General features: G+C 41.4%; 1 protein-coding gene across 3 annotated transcripts in view; it reads left to right on the plus strand.

The window, feature by feature from the left end:
* The window catches only part of ANKRD13A (ankyrin repeat domain 13A), a 40,066-nt gene that overhangs the window by 7,267 nt on the left and 16,029 nt on the right, over positions 1-16,770 (plus strand). For 2 of the 3 annotated variants that reach the window (XM_021703447.1, XM_021703448.1), the window contains exons 2-5: positions 11,343-11,475; positions 12,262-12,386; positions 15,159-15,204; positions 16,389-16,532. In XM_021703447.1, coding sequence (XP_021559122.1) covers positions 11,343-11,475; positions 12,262-12,386; positions 15,159-15,204; positions 16,389-16,532 — 448 coding nt within the window. Of the gene's footprint in view, positions 1-2,899; positions 2,918-11,342; positions 11,476-12,261; positions 12,387-15,158; positions 15,205-16,388; positions 16,533-16,770 lie in introns of those variants that run through there. The other variant, XM_021703449.1, reaches the window with a different exon arrangement.

Genomic DNA, 16,770 nt, shown 5'->3' on the forward strand with positions numbered 1-16,770 from the left:
TAACCAACTGAGCCACCCAGGTGCCCTCAGTTTGGGGAGTACTGACATCTTAAGTATTAAGTCTTCTGAACCATGAACATGTGATGTTTTTCCATTTATTTAGGTCTTAATTTCTTTCAACAATGCTTTACAGTTTTCAGAGTTTATGTTTTGTACTTTTGTTATTTATTCCTAAATGTTTCATTCTTTTTGATGCTATTGTAAATAGAATTGTTTTCATAATTTCATTTTCAGTTGTTAGTGTATAGAGAGACAATTGATTTTGTTTCATTTTTTAAAACTGAAGTATAATTAACATACAATGTTGTATTAATTTCAGGTGTACAACATATTGATTCAACAGTCCTATACATTTTCAGTGCTCACCACAATAAGTGTAGTCACCATCTGTCACCAAACAACGTTATTACAATATTATTGACTATATTCCATATGCTGTACTTTTCAAAATCTTTGTGCCTTACTTATTTTATAACTGGAATTTTGTATATCTTAGTCCTCTTTATCTATTTCACCCATCTCTCCACTCACCTCCCCTCTGGCAACAACCAGTTTGTTCTCTGAGAAATATAATTGATTTTTATGTATTGATCTTGTATCTTCCAATCTTGCTGAACTCCTTTGTTAGTTCTAACCCTTTAGTGGATACCTTAGGATTTTCTATATATAAGATCATGTCATCTGTGAATAGAGATTTACTTCTTCCTTTCTAATCTGGATGCCTTTTCTTTCTTTTTCTTGCTGTATTGCCCTGGTTAGAACGTCTAGTACAGTACTGAATAGAAGAGACAGAAGAAAACATCCTTGTCTTGTTCCTTATCTTAGGGGGAAGGCATCCAGTCTTTCACCATTAAGATAATATTAGCTGTGAGTGTTCATAATTGGGTGCTCTTTGAGGAAATTCCCTTCTATTTCTAGTTTGTTGAGTGTTTCCTTTTTTTTTTATTGTTATTTTATATCATGAAGGGGTGTTGGATTTTGTCAAATGCTTTTTCTCCATTGTCGTAGCCTTGTTTGGGCCTCTGTAACAAAATACCATAGACTGGGTAGTTTATAAACAATAGAAATTTATTTCTTAAAGTTCAGGAGGCTCTAAATCCAAGATAATGGTGCTGGCAGATTTAGTGTGGTGGCTGGAGAGGGCTCTCTTCCTGGCTCATAGCAGGAGCTTTCCAGCTGTGTCCTCACAGGGTGAAAGTGGGTCTAGCAAGCTCTCTGGGGCCTCTTTTTTTAAGACACTAACTCCATTCATGAGGGCCCCACACTCATGACCTAAGCACCCCCCCGCCCCCCGCAAAGGCCCCACTTCTAATACCATCATCTTTGAAAGTTAGGATTTCAACATAAGAATGTAGACTACAGTTAGACCACAGCATACATCTATTGAGATGATCATGTGTTATTTTATTTTATTCTATTAATATGCTGTGTTATATTAATTATCAAATGTTAAACCACCTTTGCATTTGAGATAAATCTCACTTGGTCCTGGTGTTTAATAGTCCTTTTTATGTGTTGCTAAATTTGTTTTGCTAATATATTGTTGAGGATTTTGCATCTATATTCATTAGAGGTATTGGTCTGTGGTTTTCTTTCTTTGGTAATGTGTTTGTTATCAGGATAATACTGGGCTCATAAAACAAGTTGGGAAGTTTTCCTTTATCTTCTATTTTTTTTATTTTTGGAAGAGTTTGTGAAGAATTGATATTAATTCTTTGAATGTTTGGCAGAATTCACCAGTGAAGCCATCTGGGCCTGAGCATTTTTTAAAGTTTAAAAATTACTGATTCAATCTCTTGTTACAAATTTATTGAGATTTTCTGTTCTTTCTTAAGTCAGTTTTGCTAGTTTATGTCTGTCTAGGAATATGTGCCTTTCATTTAAGTCTCTACTCTGTTGGCATACGGTTCACAGTATTCCTTTTTTTTTTTTTTTTTAAGATTTTATTTATTTGAGAGAGAAAGAGAGAGATTGAGAGAACAAGTGGGAGGAGGGGCAGAGGGAGAAGCAGACTCCCTGCAGAGCAGGGAGCCTGATGCGGGACTTGATCCCAGGACCTTGGGATTATGACCTGACCCGAAGGCAGACGCTTAACCAACTGAGCCACCCAGGCGTCCCATAGTATTCCTCTTAAACACTCTGTATTTCTGTAGAGTTGGTAGTGATATCCCTTCTTTCATTCCCGCTTTTGGTAAGTGGAGTCTTCTCTCTTTCTTTCTTGGTCAATCTAGCTGAAAGTTTATCAATTTTGTTGATACTTACCAAGAACAAATTTTTGGTTTTGTTGATTTTCCTGTTTTGATTTGCTGTTCTCTGTTTTGCTAATTTCCACTTTAATCATCCACTGTCTTTAATCCCAGTCACCATAGTATAGTATTTTTCCTCCGTTCTCTCTTTTCAAATGAGAAAGAGGTGCAGGAGGCACTGAAGAGCTACAGTCGGCATTGCAAAATGGGCTGCTGTCTGGCTCATACGTACTTTTTTCCCCTGCGGTCCAAACTAATCAACTACTTAATGTATTTGGCTTTGATTTTACACACCATTTCTAGTGGTTGCCCAGGAGCTTGAGTGTCAGTCCTTGGTCTGAGATGTTTTGTTTTGGGGTGTGAATCGCATTAAATAGAATTTCCCCTTTTTGTGTGACAAGTATTGTTAAACATCTCCTCTGTATCAGGTGGTGTGCTAAACCCAGCACCTTTCCCGTAAACTGAACCTGTTAGGTGAGGAAACAGTTTATATAACAGAAATACAGGGGCGGAGCAAGATGGCGGAGGAGTAGGAGACCTGGATTTCGTCTCCTCTCAGGAATTCAGCTGGATAGGGATCAAACCATTCTGAACACCTACAAACTCAACAGGAGGTCGAAGAAAAGAAGAGCAACAACTCTCTCATCAGAAAAGCGACCACTTTCTGGAAGGTAGGACGTGCGGAGAAGTGAATCCGAGGCGATATTCGGGAGGATAGACGGCGGGGGAGGGGCCTCCGGCGGCCGCTTCTGGCAAGTGATAGAGCTGCGGAGCACAAAATCGGAACTTTTAAAAGTCTGCTCCGCCGAGGGACGTCACTCTGGTGGCTAAGCGGGGGGTGGAACCCTCCGGGACAGTGTGGTCTCAGGACCCACGGGTCACAGAAAGACTGGGGGTGCCTGAGTGTGGCAGAGCTCCCAGGTATCGGAGCAGGGAAGCCGGCTGCAGAGGCGGAGCCCAGGCGCGGGCTCTCAGCTCGGGGTTGCCATAAACTGTGATCCGCGGCACAGTCAGGCCACTGCTCCTCCAGCAGGGACCCAACAAGCGGCAGATCCGGGGAGACTCACCTTCCTCCCCCGGGAGGAGCCGCGCGTGAGTGCGCCGCAGGGATCTGCTGGGTTTGGAGACTCCACCCGGGGTCGGGTGCCAGAGATAGAGACGCGCGGTCACAGGCCGGGTGAGCACGGAGTGCGGCTGGAGACCGGGGAGACGGGAGTGACTGACGGCTTTTCTCTGGGGGCTCACTGAGAAGCGGGACCCCGAGTTCTCGGCTCCTCCGGGGCGGAGATTGGGAGGCCGCCATTTTCACTCTCCGCCTCCAAAGCTGTACGGAAAGCTCGCAGGGAACAAAAGCCCCGGAGAGCAAACCCCAGCAGATTACTTAGCTGGGAGGGGGCAAGGGCGGGGCAATTCTGCCTCCAGCAAAGACATTTGGAAACCGCGGCAACAGGCCCCTCCCCCAGAAGATCAGTGAGAACAGCCAGCCAAGACCAAGTTTACCCATCAATGAGAACGGCAGAACTCCAGCTCTAGGGGACTACTGCACGTAGAATTCATGGCTTTTTTACCATGATTCTGTAGTCTTTCAAAGTTAATTTTTTTTTAACTGTCTTTTTTTCTTTTTTTATTCTTTTTGAATTTTTCTTTTTCCCTTTTTCAACCAACATCTTATCAATCCCTTTTTTTAAAAAAAAAAATTTTTATTTTTCATTTTTAGAGTCATATTCTATCCCTTCATAGTAGTTACCCATATTTTTGGCTTATATATATAAGTTGTTCTCTCTTTAAAATTTTGAGATAGTTTCTTCTAACAGATCAAAATATACCCTAAATCTCTAGTATATGGTGTTTTCTGTTCCCCTGCCTGATCACATCCTCTCCCTTTTTTTTCTTCTTTTTTAAATCCTCTTCTTTCTTTTTTTAAACAACTTCTTACCAATTCCTTTTATAAAATTTTTTATAATTTCCATCTTTACAGTCATATTCCATCCCTTCATCATATCAACCCTTATTTTTGTACATATATAAGTTTTTCTTTCTTTAAAATTTTGGGAGGCACTTTCTTCTAAAAGACCAAAATACACCCCAAATCTAGTGTGTGGCACTGATCATATTTGATCACATTCTGGTTTTTTTGTTGTTGTTTTGTTTTGTTTGTTTTTGTTTTTATCTTTATCTTTTTCTTTTTTTTCTTTTTCTTTTTTCTCTCTTTCCCTTTCTTTTCCCACTGCTTCAGGTTTTTTCTGATTTGTTTAGAGTATATTTTCTGGGGACGTTGTTACTCTGCTAGCATTTTGTTCTCTCATTAATCTATTCTCCTCTGCACAAAATGACAAGACGGAAAAAATCACCTCAACAAAAAGAACAAGAGGTAGTACCGACTGCCAGGGACCTACTCAATACGGACATTAGTACAATGTCAGATCTAGAGTTCAGAATCATCACTTTAAAGATACTAGCTGGGCTTGAAAAAAATATGGAAGTTATTAGAGAAACCCTTTCTGGAGAAGTAAAAGAACTAAAATCCAACCAAGTAGAAATCAAAAAGGCTATTAATGAGGTGCAATCAAAAATGGGGGCGCTAACTGCTAGAATAAATGAGGCAGAAGAGAGAATCAGTAATATAGAAGATGAAATGATGGAAAATAAAGAAGCTGAGAAAAAGAGAGATAAACAACTACTGGATCACGAGGGCAGAATTCGAGAGATAAGCGATACCATAAGACGAAACAACATTAGAATAATTGGGATCCCAGAAGAAGAAGAAAGAGAGAGAGGGGCAGAAGGTATAATGGAGCAAATTATAGCAGAGAACTTCCCTAATTTGGGGAAGGAAACAGGCATGAAAATCCAGGAAGCACAGAGAACCCCTCTCAAAATCAATAAAAATAGGTCAACACCTCGACATCTAATAGTAAAACTTACGAGTCTCAGAGACAAAGAGAAAATCCTGAAAGCAGCTCGGGAGAAGAGATATGTAACCTACAAGGGTAGAAACATTAGATTGGCAACAGACCTATCCACAGAGACCTGGCAGGCCAGAAAGGACTGGCAGGATATATTCAGAGCACTAAACGAGAAAAATATGCAGCCAAGAATACTCTATCCAGCTAGGCTGTCATTGAAAATTGAAGGAGAGATAAAAAGCTTCCAGGACAAACAAAAACTAAAGGAATTTGCAAACACAAAACCAGCCCTACAGGAAATCTTGAAAGGAGTCCTCTAAGCAAAGAGAGACCCCAAAAGCAACATAGACCAGAAAGGAACACAGACAATATACGGTAACAGTCACCTTACAGGCAATACAATGGCACTAAATTCCTATCTTTCAATAGTTACCCTGAATGTAAATGGGCTCAATGCCCCAATCAAAAGACACAGGCTATCAGACTGGATTAAAAAACAAGACCCATCGATATGCTGTCTGCAAGAGACTCATTTTCGACCCAAAGACAGCCCCAGATTGAAAGTGAGGGGGTGGAAAACCATTTACCATGCTAATGGACACCAAAAGAAAGCTGGGGTGGCAATCCTTGTATCAGACAAATTAGATTTTAAACCAAAGACTGTAATAAGAGATGAGAAAGGACACTATATCATACTTAAAGGATCTATCCAACAAGAAGATCTAACAATTGTAAATATCTATGCCCCTAACATGGGAGCAGCCAATTATATAAGCCAATTAATAACAAAAGCAAAGAAACACATCGACAACAATACAATAATAGTGGGGGACTTTAACACCCCCCTCACTGAAATGGACAGATCATCTAAGCAAAAGATCAACAAGGAAATAAAGACTTTAAATGACACACTGGACCAAATGGACTTTACAGACATATTCAGAACATTCCACCCCAAAGCAACGGAATACACATTCTTCTCTAGTGCCCATGGAACATTCTCCAGAATAGATCACATCCTAGGTCATAAATCAGGTCTCAACCGGTACCAAAAGATTGGAATCATTCCCTGCCTATTTTCAGACCACAATGCTTTGAAACTAGAGCTCAATCACAAGACAAAAGTCAGAAAGAACTCAAATACATGGAGGCTAAAGAGCATCCTATTAAAGAACGAATGGGTCAACCAGGAAATTAAAGAAGAATTAAAAAAATACATGGAAACCAATGAAAATGAAAACACAACTATTCAAAATCTTTGGGATGCAGCAAAGGCAGTCCTAAGAGGAAAGTATATAGCAATACAAGCCTTTCTCAAGAAGCAAGAAAGGTCTCAAGTATACAACCTAACCCTACACCTAAAGGAGCTGGAGAAAGAACAGCAAATAAAGCCTAAACCCAGCAGGAGAAGAGAAATAATCAAGATCAGAGCAGAAATCAATGAAATAGAAACTAAAAGAACAGTAGAACAGATCAACGAAACTAGGAGCTGGTTCTTTGAAAGAATTAACAAGATTGATAAACCCCTGGCCAGACTTATCAAAAAGAGAAGAGAAATGACCCACATCAACAAAATCATGAATGAAAGAGGAGAGATCACAACCAACACCAAAGAAATACAAACAATTATAAGAACATATTATGAGCAACTCTATGCCAGCAAATTAAATAACCTGGAAGAAATGGATGCATTCCTAGAGATGTACCAACTACCAAAACTGAACCAGGATGAAATAGAAAACCTGAACAGACCTATAACCACTAAGGAAATTGAAGCAGTCATCAAAAATCTCCCAACAAACAAAAGCCCAGGGCCAGATGGCTTCCCAGGGGAATTCTACCAAACATTTCAAGAAGAATTAATACCTATTCTTCTGAAACTGTTCCAAAAAATAGAAATGGAAGGAAAACTTCCCAACTCATTTTATGAGGCCAGCATTACCTTGATCCCAAAACCAGACAAAGACCCCATCAAAAAGGAGAATTACAGACCAATATCCCTGATGAACATGGATGCAAAAATTCTCACCAAAATACTAGCCAATAGGATCCAACAGTACATTAAAAGGATTATTCACCATGACCAAGTGGGATTTATCCCTGGGCTGCAAGGTTGGTTCAACATCCGCAAATCAATCAATGTGATACAATACATTAACAAAAGAAAGAACAAGAATCATATGATCCTCTCAATAGATGCAGAAAAAGCATTTGACAAAGTACAGCATCCTTTCTTGATCAAAACTCTTCAGAGTATAGGCATAGAGGGTACATACCTCAATATCATAAAAGCCATCTATGAAAAACCTACAGCGAATATCATTCTCAATGGGGAAAACCTGAGAGCTTTCCCCCTAAGGTCAGGAACGCGGCAGGGATGTCCACTATCACCACTGCTATTCAACATAGTATTGGAAGTCCTAGCCACAGCAATCAGACAACAAAAAGAAATCAAAGGCATCCAAATTGGCAAGGAAGAAGTCAAACTCTCACTCTTTGCAGATGATATGATACTTTATGTGGAAAACCCAAAAGACTCCACCCCAAAACTGCTAGAACTCATACAGGAATTCAGTCAAGTGGCAGGATATAAAATCAATGCACAGAAGTCAGTGGCATTCCTATACACCAACAACAAGACAGAAGAAAGAGAAATTAAGGAGTCGATCCCATTTACAATTGCACCCAAAACCATAAGATACCTAGGAATAAATCTAACCAAAGAGACAAAGGATCTGTACTCAGAAAACTATAAAATACTCATGAAAGAAATTGAGGAAGACACAAAGAAATGGAAAAACATTCCATGCTCATGGATTGGAAGAACAAATATTGTGAAGATGTCAAAGCTACCTAGAGCAATCTACACATTCAATGCAATCCCCATCAAAATACCATCCACTTTTTTCAAAGAAATGGAACAAATAATCCTAAAATTTGTATGGAACCAGAAAAGACCCCGCATAGCCAGAGGAATGTTGAAAAAGAAAAGCAAAGCCGGCGGCATCACAATTCCGGACTTCCAGCTCTAGTACAAAGCTGTCATCATCAAGACAGCATGGTACTGGCACAAAAACAGACACATAGATCAATGGAACAGAATAGAGAGCCCAGAAATGGACCCTCAACTCTATGGTCAACTCATCTTTGACAAAGCAGGAAAGAATGTCCAATGGAACAAAGACAGTCTCTTCAACAAATGGTGTTGGGAAAATTGGATAGCCACATGCAGAAGAATGAAACTGGACCATTTCCTTACACCACACACAAAAATAGACTCCAAATGGTTGAAAGACCTCAATGTGAGACAGGAGTCCATCCAAATCCTAAAGGAGAACACAGGCAGCAACCTCTTTGACCTCAGCCGAAGCAACTTCTTCCTAGAAACATCGCCAAAGGCAAGGGAGACAAGGGCAAAAATGAACTATTGGGACTTCATCAAGATAAAAAGCTTTTGCAAAGCAAAGGAAACAGTCAACAAAACCAAAAGACAACCGACAGAATGGGAGAAGATATTTGCAAATGACATATCAGATAAAGGGCTAGTATCCAAAATCTATAAAGAACTCATCAAACTCAACACCCAAAGAACAAAGAATCCAATCAAGAAATGGGCAGAAGACATGAAAAGACATTTTTCCAAAGAAGACATCCAAATGACCAACAGGCCAACATGAAAAAGTGCTCAATATCGCTCGGCATCAGGGAAATCCAAATCAAAACCTCAATGAGATACCACCTCACACCTGTCAGAATGGCTAAAATTAACAAGTCAGGAAATGACAGATGTTGGCGGGGATGCGGAGAAAGGGGAACCCTCCTACACTGTTGGTGGGGATGCAAGCTGGTGCAGCCACTCTGGAAAACTGTATGGAGGTTCCTCAAAAAGTTGAAAATAGAGCTACCATATGATCCAGCAATTGCACTACTGGGTATTTACCCCAAAGATACAAAAGTAGGGATCCGAAGGGGTACGTGCACCCCGATGTTTATGGCAGCAATGTCCACAGTAGCCAAACTGTGGAAAGAGCCAAGATGTCCATCAACAGATGAATGGATAAAGAAGATGTGGTATATATATACAATGGAATATTATGCAGCCATCAAAAGGAATGAGATCTTGCCATTTGCAACGACGTGGATGGAACTGGAGGGTATTATGTTGAGTGAAATAAGTCAAACAGAGAAAGACATGTATCATATGATCTCACTGATATGAGGAATTCTTAATCTCAGGAAACAAACTGAGGGTTGCTGGAATGGGGGGTGGGGTGGGAAGGATGGGGTGACTGTGTGATAGACACTGGGGAGGGTATGTGCTCTGGTAAGCGCTGTGAATTTTGCAAGACTGTTGAATCTCAGATCTGTACCTCTGAAACAAATAATGCAATATATGTTAAGAAAAAAAAAAAAAGAAGAAGAAGAAGGGAGCGGGAGGGGAAGAATGAAGCGGGGGAAATCGGAGGGTAGACGGAACCTGGGGGACCGTGGGACCCTGAAAAACAAACAGGGTTCTAGAGGGGAGGGGGGTGGGAGGATGGGTTAGCCTGGTGGTGGGTACTGAGGAGGGCACGTTCTGCATGGAGCACTGGGTGTTATGCACAAACAATGAATCATGGAACACTTCATCTAAAACTAATGATGTAATGTATGGGGATTAACATAAGAATAAAAAAAAAATTAAAAAAAAAAATAAAATAAATTAAAAAAAAACAAATAAATAAATAAAAAAAAGAAAAAAAAAAGTTTATATAACAGATATGTAAAGAGGCAATGAATTTGCTAATTACTCTCTTGCTAAACTTCAATCTTTAGTTGGATTACTGTTTTAAAAACAATGGTTTACTGCAGATTAGAGACCAGGGTGGTGGAAGCTAGGAAATGCGAGACTTGGATCCGGCCCTTTGGAAGAACATCAGTGTCTCTGGTGAGAGAGACAAAAGCCATACCCTTGGGGAAAGCCAGGGAATCCCGGGAGGTGGTGTGGGCCCCTTTCCAGGAGATGTGTTGGTATTCCAGCGCCGGAGAGAACGCTGAGGCCTGGGATTGGTCCAGGAGGACATGTGCTCACTTAGCAGAATGTCTTCGGCCACTGCTGTCGTTCCTCGAGAACAGTTCCTGTCTTCACTGCATGCCAGCCATGATGCACTTTGCAAAACAGGGAGGTTCAGTAGCTGTTGGGCAGTAGCTATTCAGCTCTGCTTACCTTTCTCCCCTGTGGCCAGTAAGTGGAACATTCTGGATATCTTTGGAGGCTGCAGTTAAAGCCTGCACAACAACTAGCATCTCAAATCAAGATAAAAGCACATTTCCTGAGAAGTATTTGAGCACTTAAAACGTTTTACATCCCAGAAGTCCCATGGTAGTTTCTTGCGTCCTTGGAAGAACGTTCAGAATCCTCTTTGGAAGGCAGCATTCGGTCATTCAGACTGGGCTCATACCACCAGAGAAACTGCCACTTGGCTCTCCACCCAGTGCAGGTGGCGGAAGGAGGGCCGGGATTCGAATGAAGAGTAAAAGCCAAATGGCTCTGCCCAGCATGGGGAAGAAAACCTTCGAGGGGAAACAGACCATAGTGGCATGTGTTTGTTCTCACATTTACCTAGAAACATGTCCACATCCACGTCTGGTGGATCACGCTCATTGCAGGACCCGTGGATGCTGCCTCTTCACAGTGCTCAGAACTCCATACACAGTAATGAGAGTGGCGTTCTGGGGGGAACCCAGCTAGAGAATGTGATTTTATTCTGACCCAAACGACCTTCTGTACTTTCAGTTTTGCTTAAAGTCCTCCACTTCCTGGTCTAGACCTGAGTGCTGATATACGCTTGAGAAATCCCCCATGTTCGGCGTCACAGGGTGGTTGCATTCATGAAAGCCCCTAGCCCTATTTAGACTTCATCTGAGGGCTGTTGCGGGCATAAGACGTGCCTGATGATCTGAGGCCTACAGTCCACGTTAACTTATTGGGCACTTCACTTTATAGAAAAAGGAACTCAGTAGCGATCATCTTTATTATAGCCCTCAAATTAATATTTCAACCACTCCCACACGCAAGCATTCTTTCTTCCATATAGTGCTGTAATTAATGTGTAATTTTCCACTTTATACTAAATTTGATCTCTCACACACATTTCCATGTTTTGATATAATATATACAATCTTACAAATGCCAGTGTTTACCTCACAGAATGTGGAGGCCCTGGACCCACGAGGTCGAACCTTACTGCACCTTGCTGTTTCTTTGGGACATTTGGAATCTGCTAGAGTCTTGCTGCGCCATAAAGCAGATGTTACAAAAGAAAATCGTGAGGGATGGACAGGCAAGTATGCTTTTAAAATATCTGAAAGCCTTTTGTTTCGGTATCTCTTTCTGAATAAAGGCCAGTCTCAATGATAATTGTCCTCAGGTTATCTTTATCTTAAGACTCTTTCTCTCCTGGGAGTAGGGGCCGGGGCGAGGAGATGCGGGCCTGCAGCACAATGGTCCGAACTGTGCCCTGGGCCAGAAGCCCTCAGTGAAGGGCGACTCCTATCCAGAAAGCAGCTCTCAGTTCAAACCCTTCCACCACATATGAGTGTGGAGGTCAGATTCCTCCTGAGGAGTGTGATGGTAACTCCAGTGAATCTCTCAGGATAGGCAAAATCAAAATGAAATTATGGCTACAAGTAGCCTTTTCCGGTGAAATGCGGGCATTTCACTTGCTTGCAAGCAATGAACTGTTGGTCAGAGTAATTCTGTTGGCTGAGCAAAGATACACCCAAGCCCTACCTGCCCGGTCCACATGTAACCACGGTTGTGTGATCACACAGGTAAAGCCTGCTCTCTGAAGACACTGTCAGGATTTCAGAACCAGTGGTAAGAGAGCGGGTGTGGGGGGAGGATGGAAGTTGGTTTGCTCTAGAGGCTACAAGCGCTGTATTTTCTCTTCACTCAGTTAAGAGCTAGCGATAGCAGTCATGGTCATAAAAGTAAGGTGGGATGTAGCTTCTCCCCCTCTTTGAAGAAAATGTTGACCTTTGATCTACAGACTCCTTTCAAACTAGCTTAGGAGTTTGTCAGAGTCTGAGACTACTGGGTGATGAAGTTTCACCTCCTTGGTTTCCAGTTTTACATGAGGCTGTGAGCACTGGTGACCCCGAGATGGTGTACACTGTTCTTCAACATCGGGACTACCACAACACATCCATGGCCCTTGAAGGAGTTCCTGAGCTGCTCCAGAAGATTCTCGAGGTATCCATAAAAATGTGGCAATGCCATAATTTGAGTTAAATGCTGACAACATAGCTGGAGACATGGTTAGACATCCACTTGTACCTTCCTAAGAGTTTAATGAATTGTAAATACAATACGTTTAGTACCAAAGAGCATTATTCCTTATCTATTAGACGTATGAGGTCTTTCACCGATTACGTTTCTGTGTCACTAGACCTATCCTTTTAAGTGCTGCTTAAAAATTATAACTTAAGACAAATGGACATCAAACAATTTGTCTAGGTGCCTGTTTTCTTAACAGTGGCCTTCTGAACATAGGTCTTTTTTTTTTTTTTGGTTAAAGATTTTTATTTATTTATTTGAGAGAGAGCGAGCATGAGAGGGGAGAGGGTCAGAGGGAGAAGCAGACTCCCTGCTGAGCAGGGACCCCGATGTGGGACTTGATCCCGGGACTCCAGGATCATGACCCGAGCTGAAGGCAGTCGCTTAACCAACTGAGCCACCCAGGCGCCCCTGTAGGTCATCTTTTTTTTTCGAGAGACAGTGCACACATGCAAGTGAGGGCAGGGGGGTGGGGGAGGGGCAGAGGGAGAGAGAATCTTCAGCAGGCTCCACACCCAGCGTGAAGCCTGAGACAGGGCTCAATCTGACCCAGAGATCATGACCTGAGCCGAAATCAAGAGTCGGACACTTACCCAACTGAGCCACCCAGGTGCCCCTGAGCATAGGTCATCTTGAGGAAATTGTGATGAGCATTGGTTACTGTACAGAGATTTCCAGGGCCTGCTGAGGCTCCGAAGTGTGTATGCACCTTCTCCTTGCCACTTGTGTTGACTCTAGCCGTTAGCATTTCGTGACTTCTAATCCATTGGCTTAGTTTATTTACAGCCATTGGCTTTGGGCCCGCGAAGACAGTTATCTATCTGTGAATTAAAGTGTATGGACTCTGTGACACTTGGAGTCATTTTTATGAAAATTTACTTATGGGGTGCCTGGGTGGCTCAGTCGTTAAGCATCTGCCTTCGGCTCAGGTCATGATCCCGGGGTTCTGGGATCGAGCCCCGCATCGGGCTCCCTGCTCCACGGGAAGCCTGCTTCTCCCTCTCCCACTCCACCTGCTTGTGTTCCCTCTCTCGCTGTCTCTCTCTCTGTCAAAAAATAAATAAAATCTATAAAAAAAAAAAAAATGAAAGAAAATTTACTTGTAGGCTCATGGACTATTTTGCATGATGGTTGCCATTCTCCAGAAAGTCTCTGTTACCTGCAAGAACCATCTTATGAGCCAATCGTGCAATGTTCTCAGGGCCGCAGGAGACAAGAAAGTACCATGCTTCAATTTTCGTGTCATTTATTCTTAAGCACATAAGTGAGCTTCCCAAAATATCTCCAAAGATATTTGCTAGAAAAATCCACTTTACACTTCCGTCAACATGTTTCTTGAGAAAAATTAACGGCTCTGTTGAGAAAAGGAACAACTTTGCTGTAAGACAATCACTGCTCATTATCTGAGCACTCTTTTTAAAAAATGTATTTCTCTGACGCTCAAGCAAAATCAGTCCTGGAGGTACTCATTTTTCATGTACTACATGAAACCTTCCAGGAAATACGAAATAGTTGTATGCGTTGCTTTTAAGCAGTGTTGTGTGTGTGCAAAAGATCAAGTGGATTTCTTGTTTTCTTATCTAACTTACTGGAGGAGGAAAACACATTTGCCCACTTGGCAAAACAAACTGACTTAACGTGGGGTCATTCTTCCTTTAAAAAATCCCATGTAAAGGATTTCCTTTTTTTTACCTGTATTGATCCATAGCAGTAAACTGCATTGGGTTGTCTTGTCCACTTGAAGTTAGACACAGCCTATGAATGACCTGTGTGCCCAGTGGCACCAGATGCTGTTGCTGACGTTTTGTCTTTCAACATTTTCTCCTTAAAACAAGCCCCCCTTTCTTATCTGCTGCCCCTTAGAGAGCCTTTTGTCCATCACTGGAATCCTGGTTTTATTCTCGGGTAGATTCTTGGTCTTCCTTTCCTGTGCTTCTGTAAAAACCACGAGAAAGCCATGGCAGGGGGTGGGGGGAGGCAGGGAACAGAACAACACCTGGAATTTCTAGTATTTCTCTTATTGGATGGTAACTGTTGGATTTCTTAAGTAGCTCTCCAAGAACCTTCTGTAAGAATTTGGGGCAGGTCGGAAAGTCGTCCTAAACAGGGCTGCTCTGGTGGTGTAAACTTTTATAAAGTCAAATTCTAAAAGTTGAAGAGGAAAATAAGGGCAAAAGTCTGTTAACTGGAGGGAACATCAACTTCCTGGGGAGGTGATGTCTGGCAGCCTCTTCTGGTTTCGAGGTCCGGTAAATATGAAGCACTTCCAGCACACAAAACCTGTTACAGTCGAGCTCCCCCACAGAATAGATGGAATTGATGTTCCTTTCTTTTTGTTCAGAATAGCCTGTTACCCACATTGCATGGTGGTGCCTAGGCCCATCTTCCAGGCTAATCTTTCTGCTACTGTTAGGAACCAGACTGTGTCCTAAATCAGATTTGATTTTATCCCTCTCTAACCTTGTTGCTCTCAGTTAACTTTATTAACTGTCTAGACATATTTTATATCGAGATAAAATAACAGCCTGCATATAAAATAAACATTTACTTTGATGGGTTTGCATTTTATGTTTCTTATTTTCTGTGTTCTTTCCTTCTCCTCCCCCTTTAAAACCTCATTAACCCTTACCATGTTTGTGTTCAGTTAATAGTGCTAAGGGTCATTTACTTTAAATCTTTGTCCTTCAGGCTCCGGATTTCTATGTGCAGATGAAATGGGAATTCACCAGCTGGGGTGAGTGGCTCTGGGCTTGTAATTTATTTGTTTCCAAATTTACTGAGCCTGACTATAAGTTTATTTTTCCTTTATGAAAACTGAATATATATATATATTTTTAATCTAAGAATTGCATAGAAAAGAATAAGGAAAAACAATCACCTATAATCCCACTTAAGCACAACTACTGTTAATGCTTTGGATAGTTTCCTTCTAGTTTTTTCCTCCGTGTATAGGGATTTTTCTCCCGAGCATCTGTAAAGAGAATATATAGACAATTTCGTCTCCTCCTTTTGTCACTTAGAGCTGATACCTGTCCATATTATTAGTTTTTTTTAAAACATCACTTTAAAGGGCTAAAATTTTAGTAAGTAGATTTACCATAATTTATTCCTCATTTCCTTATGTGGTTCAACTTGCTTCATTTAAACTTGTTATTTTAAGGAAGAAGATGAGACAAATGTCGGGATAGCTTGGTATTTTACAAAATGGATGTATTTCTCTAAAATCTTCTGTAAGGCAAATCGACTGACAGTAATTTTCATAGATGTTCCAATTTTATTTCTTGTAGATCAGTTAATGACAGCTCTTAATTCCCAGGTTCCCAGCCATTTCACTCCGACTTCTCTGTCAGGCAAGAAGTCATATTTGTAACGAAACATTTAAATGAAGTAAAAAGTATGTAACAGAAGAGAACTTCAGGTTCTTCTGGAAACCTTACGAGTTCTTTTCCAATGCCAATATACGCAGGTGAAGCAGCCACAGATCTTAGCTGCTTTAGGTCTCATATTTTGAAGGGTGGATGTGGCAGTGTGGCAGGCAGGCCATGGCCACGCGGCGGGAGCAGCAGATGTGAGTGAGAAGTCCAGACGGACACGCTGCATAGCCCTGATGGTGGTCGACGGTCACAGAGAGAGGTTCAGTTTTGGGATTAAGACTATCCTTGGGAGAGTCATTTAGAGTTTTCTCTGGACGAGACATACACCTGCGCTTTTATAAAGAGCTATAGAACAGAAGGTCCACTTTTATTTTTTAGAAGTGACTTCCTGGATCCTCAGTGTGGGAGCCAAGCCCAGTTCTGTCTGATGGTCACTGTCATGCCACTGCTCTTCTTTTATTAAAGTCCCACTCCTGATTTCCTGGGCCTGCGTGTTCTGCTTGGCCCTCAGGTTTTTTCTCAGTAGTACGTTTCTCTTCTCTAGTGCCCTTGGTTTCTAGAATATGCCCGAATGACGTCTGTCGCATTTGGAAAAGTGGTGCCAAACTACGTGTGGATATCACATTGCTGGGATTTGAGAACATGAGCTGGATAAGAGGGAGGCGTAGTTTTATATTTAAGGGAGAAGGTGAGTGATTATATTCTGTTTTCAAGTTACAGAGTGATTTTTAACCATCAAAATGTGTTCGTATTCTTATACTTTATATAAGTATAATGCTTTATCTGATCCTCTCTGGGGTTTTTTTTTTTCTTTTCCTTTTTTGGTTATTCTTGTTAACTTTTCAGCTAACAAAATTTTCAGTTAACTTTTCAAAACAAAATTTTTTGTTTTGATGTTTGGGGATCCACAAGATTCCCTAGTCCCA

The sequence above is a fragment of the Neomonachus schauinslandi genome, chromosome 14 (assembly GCF_002201575.2).
Source record: "Neomonachus schauinslandi chromosome 14, ASM220157v2, whole genome shotgun sequence".
In the NCBI taxonomy this organism is placed as follows: domain Eukaryota; kingdom Metazoa; phylum Chordata; class Mammalia; order Carnivora; family Phocidae; genus Neomonachus; species Neomonachus schauinslandi.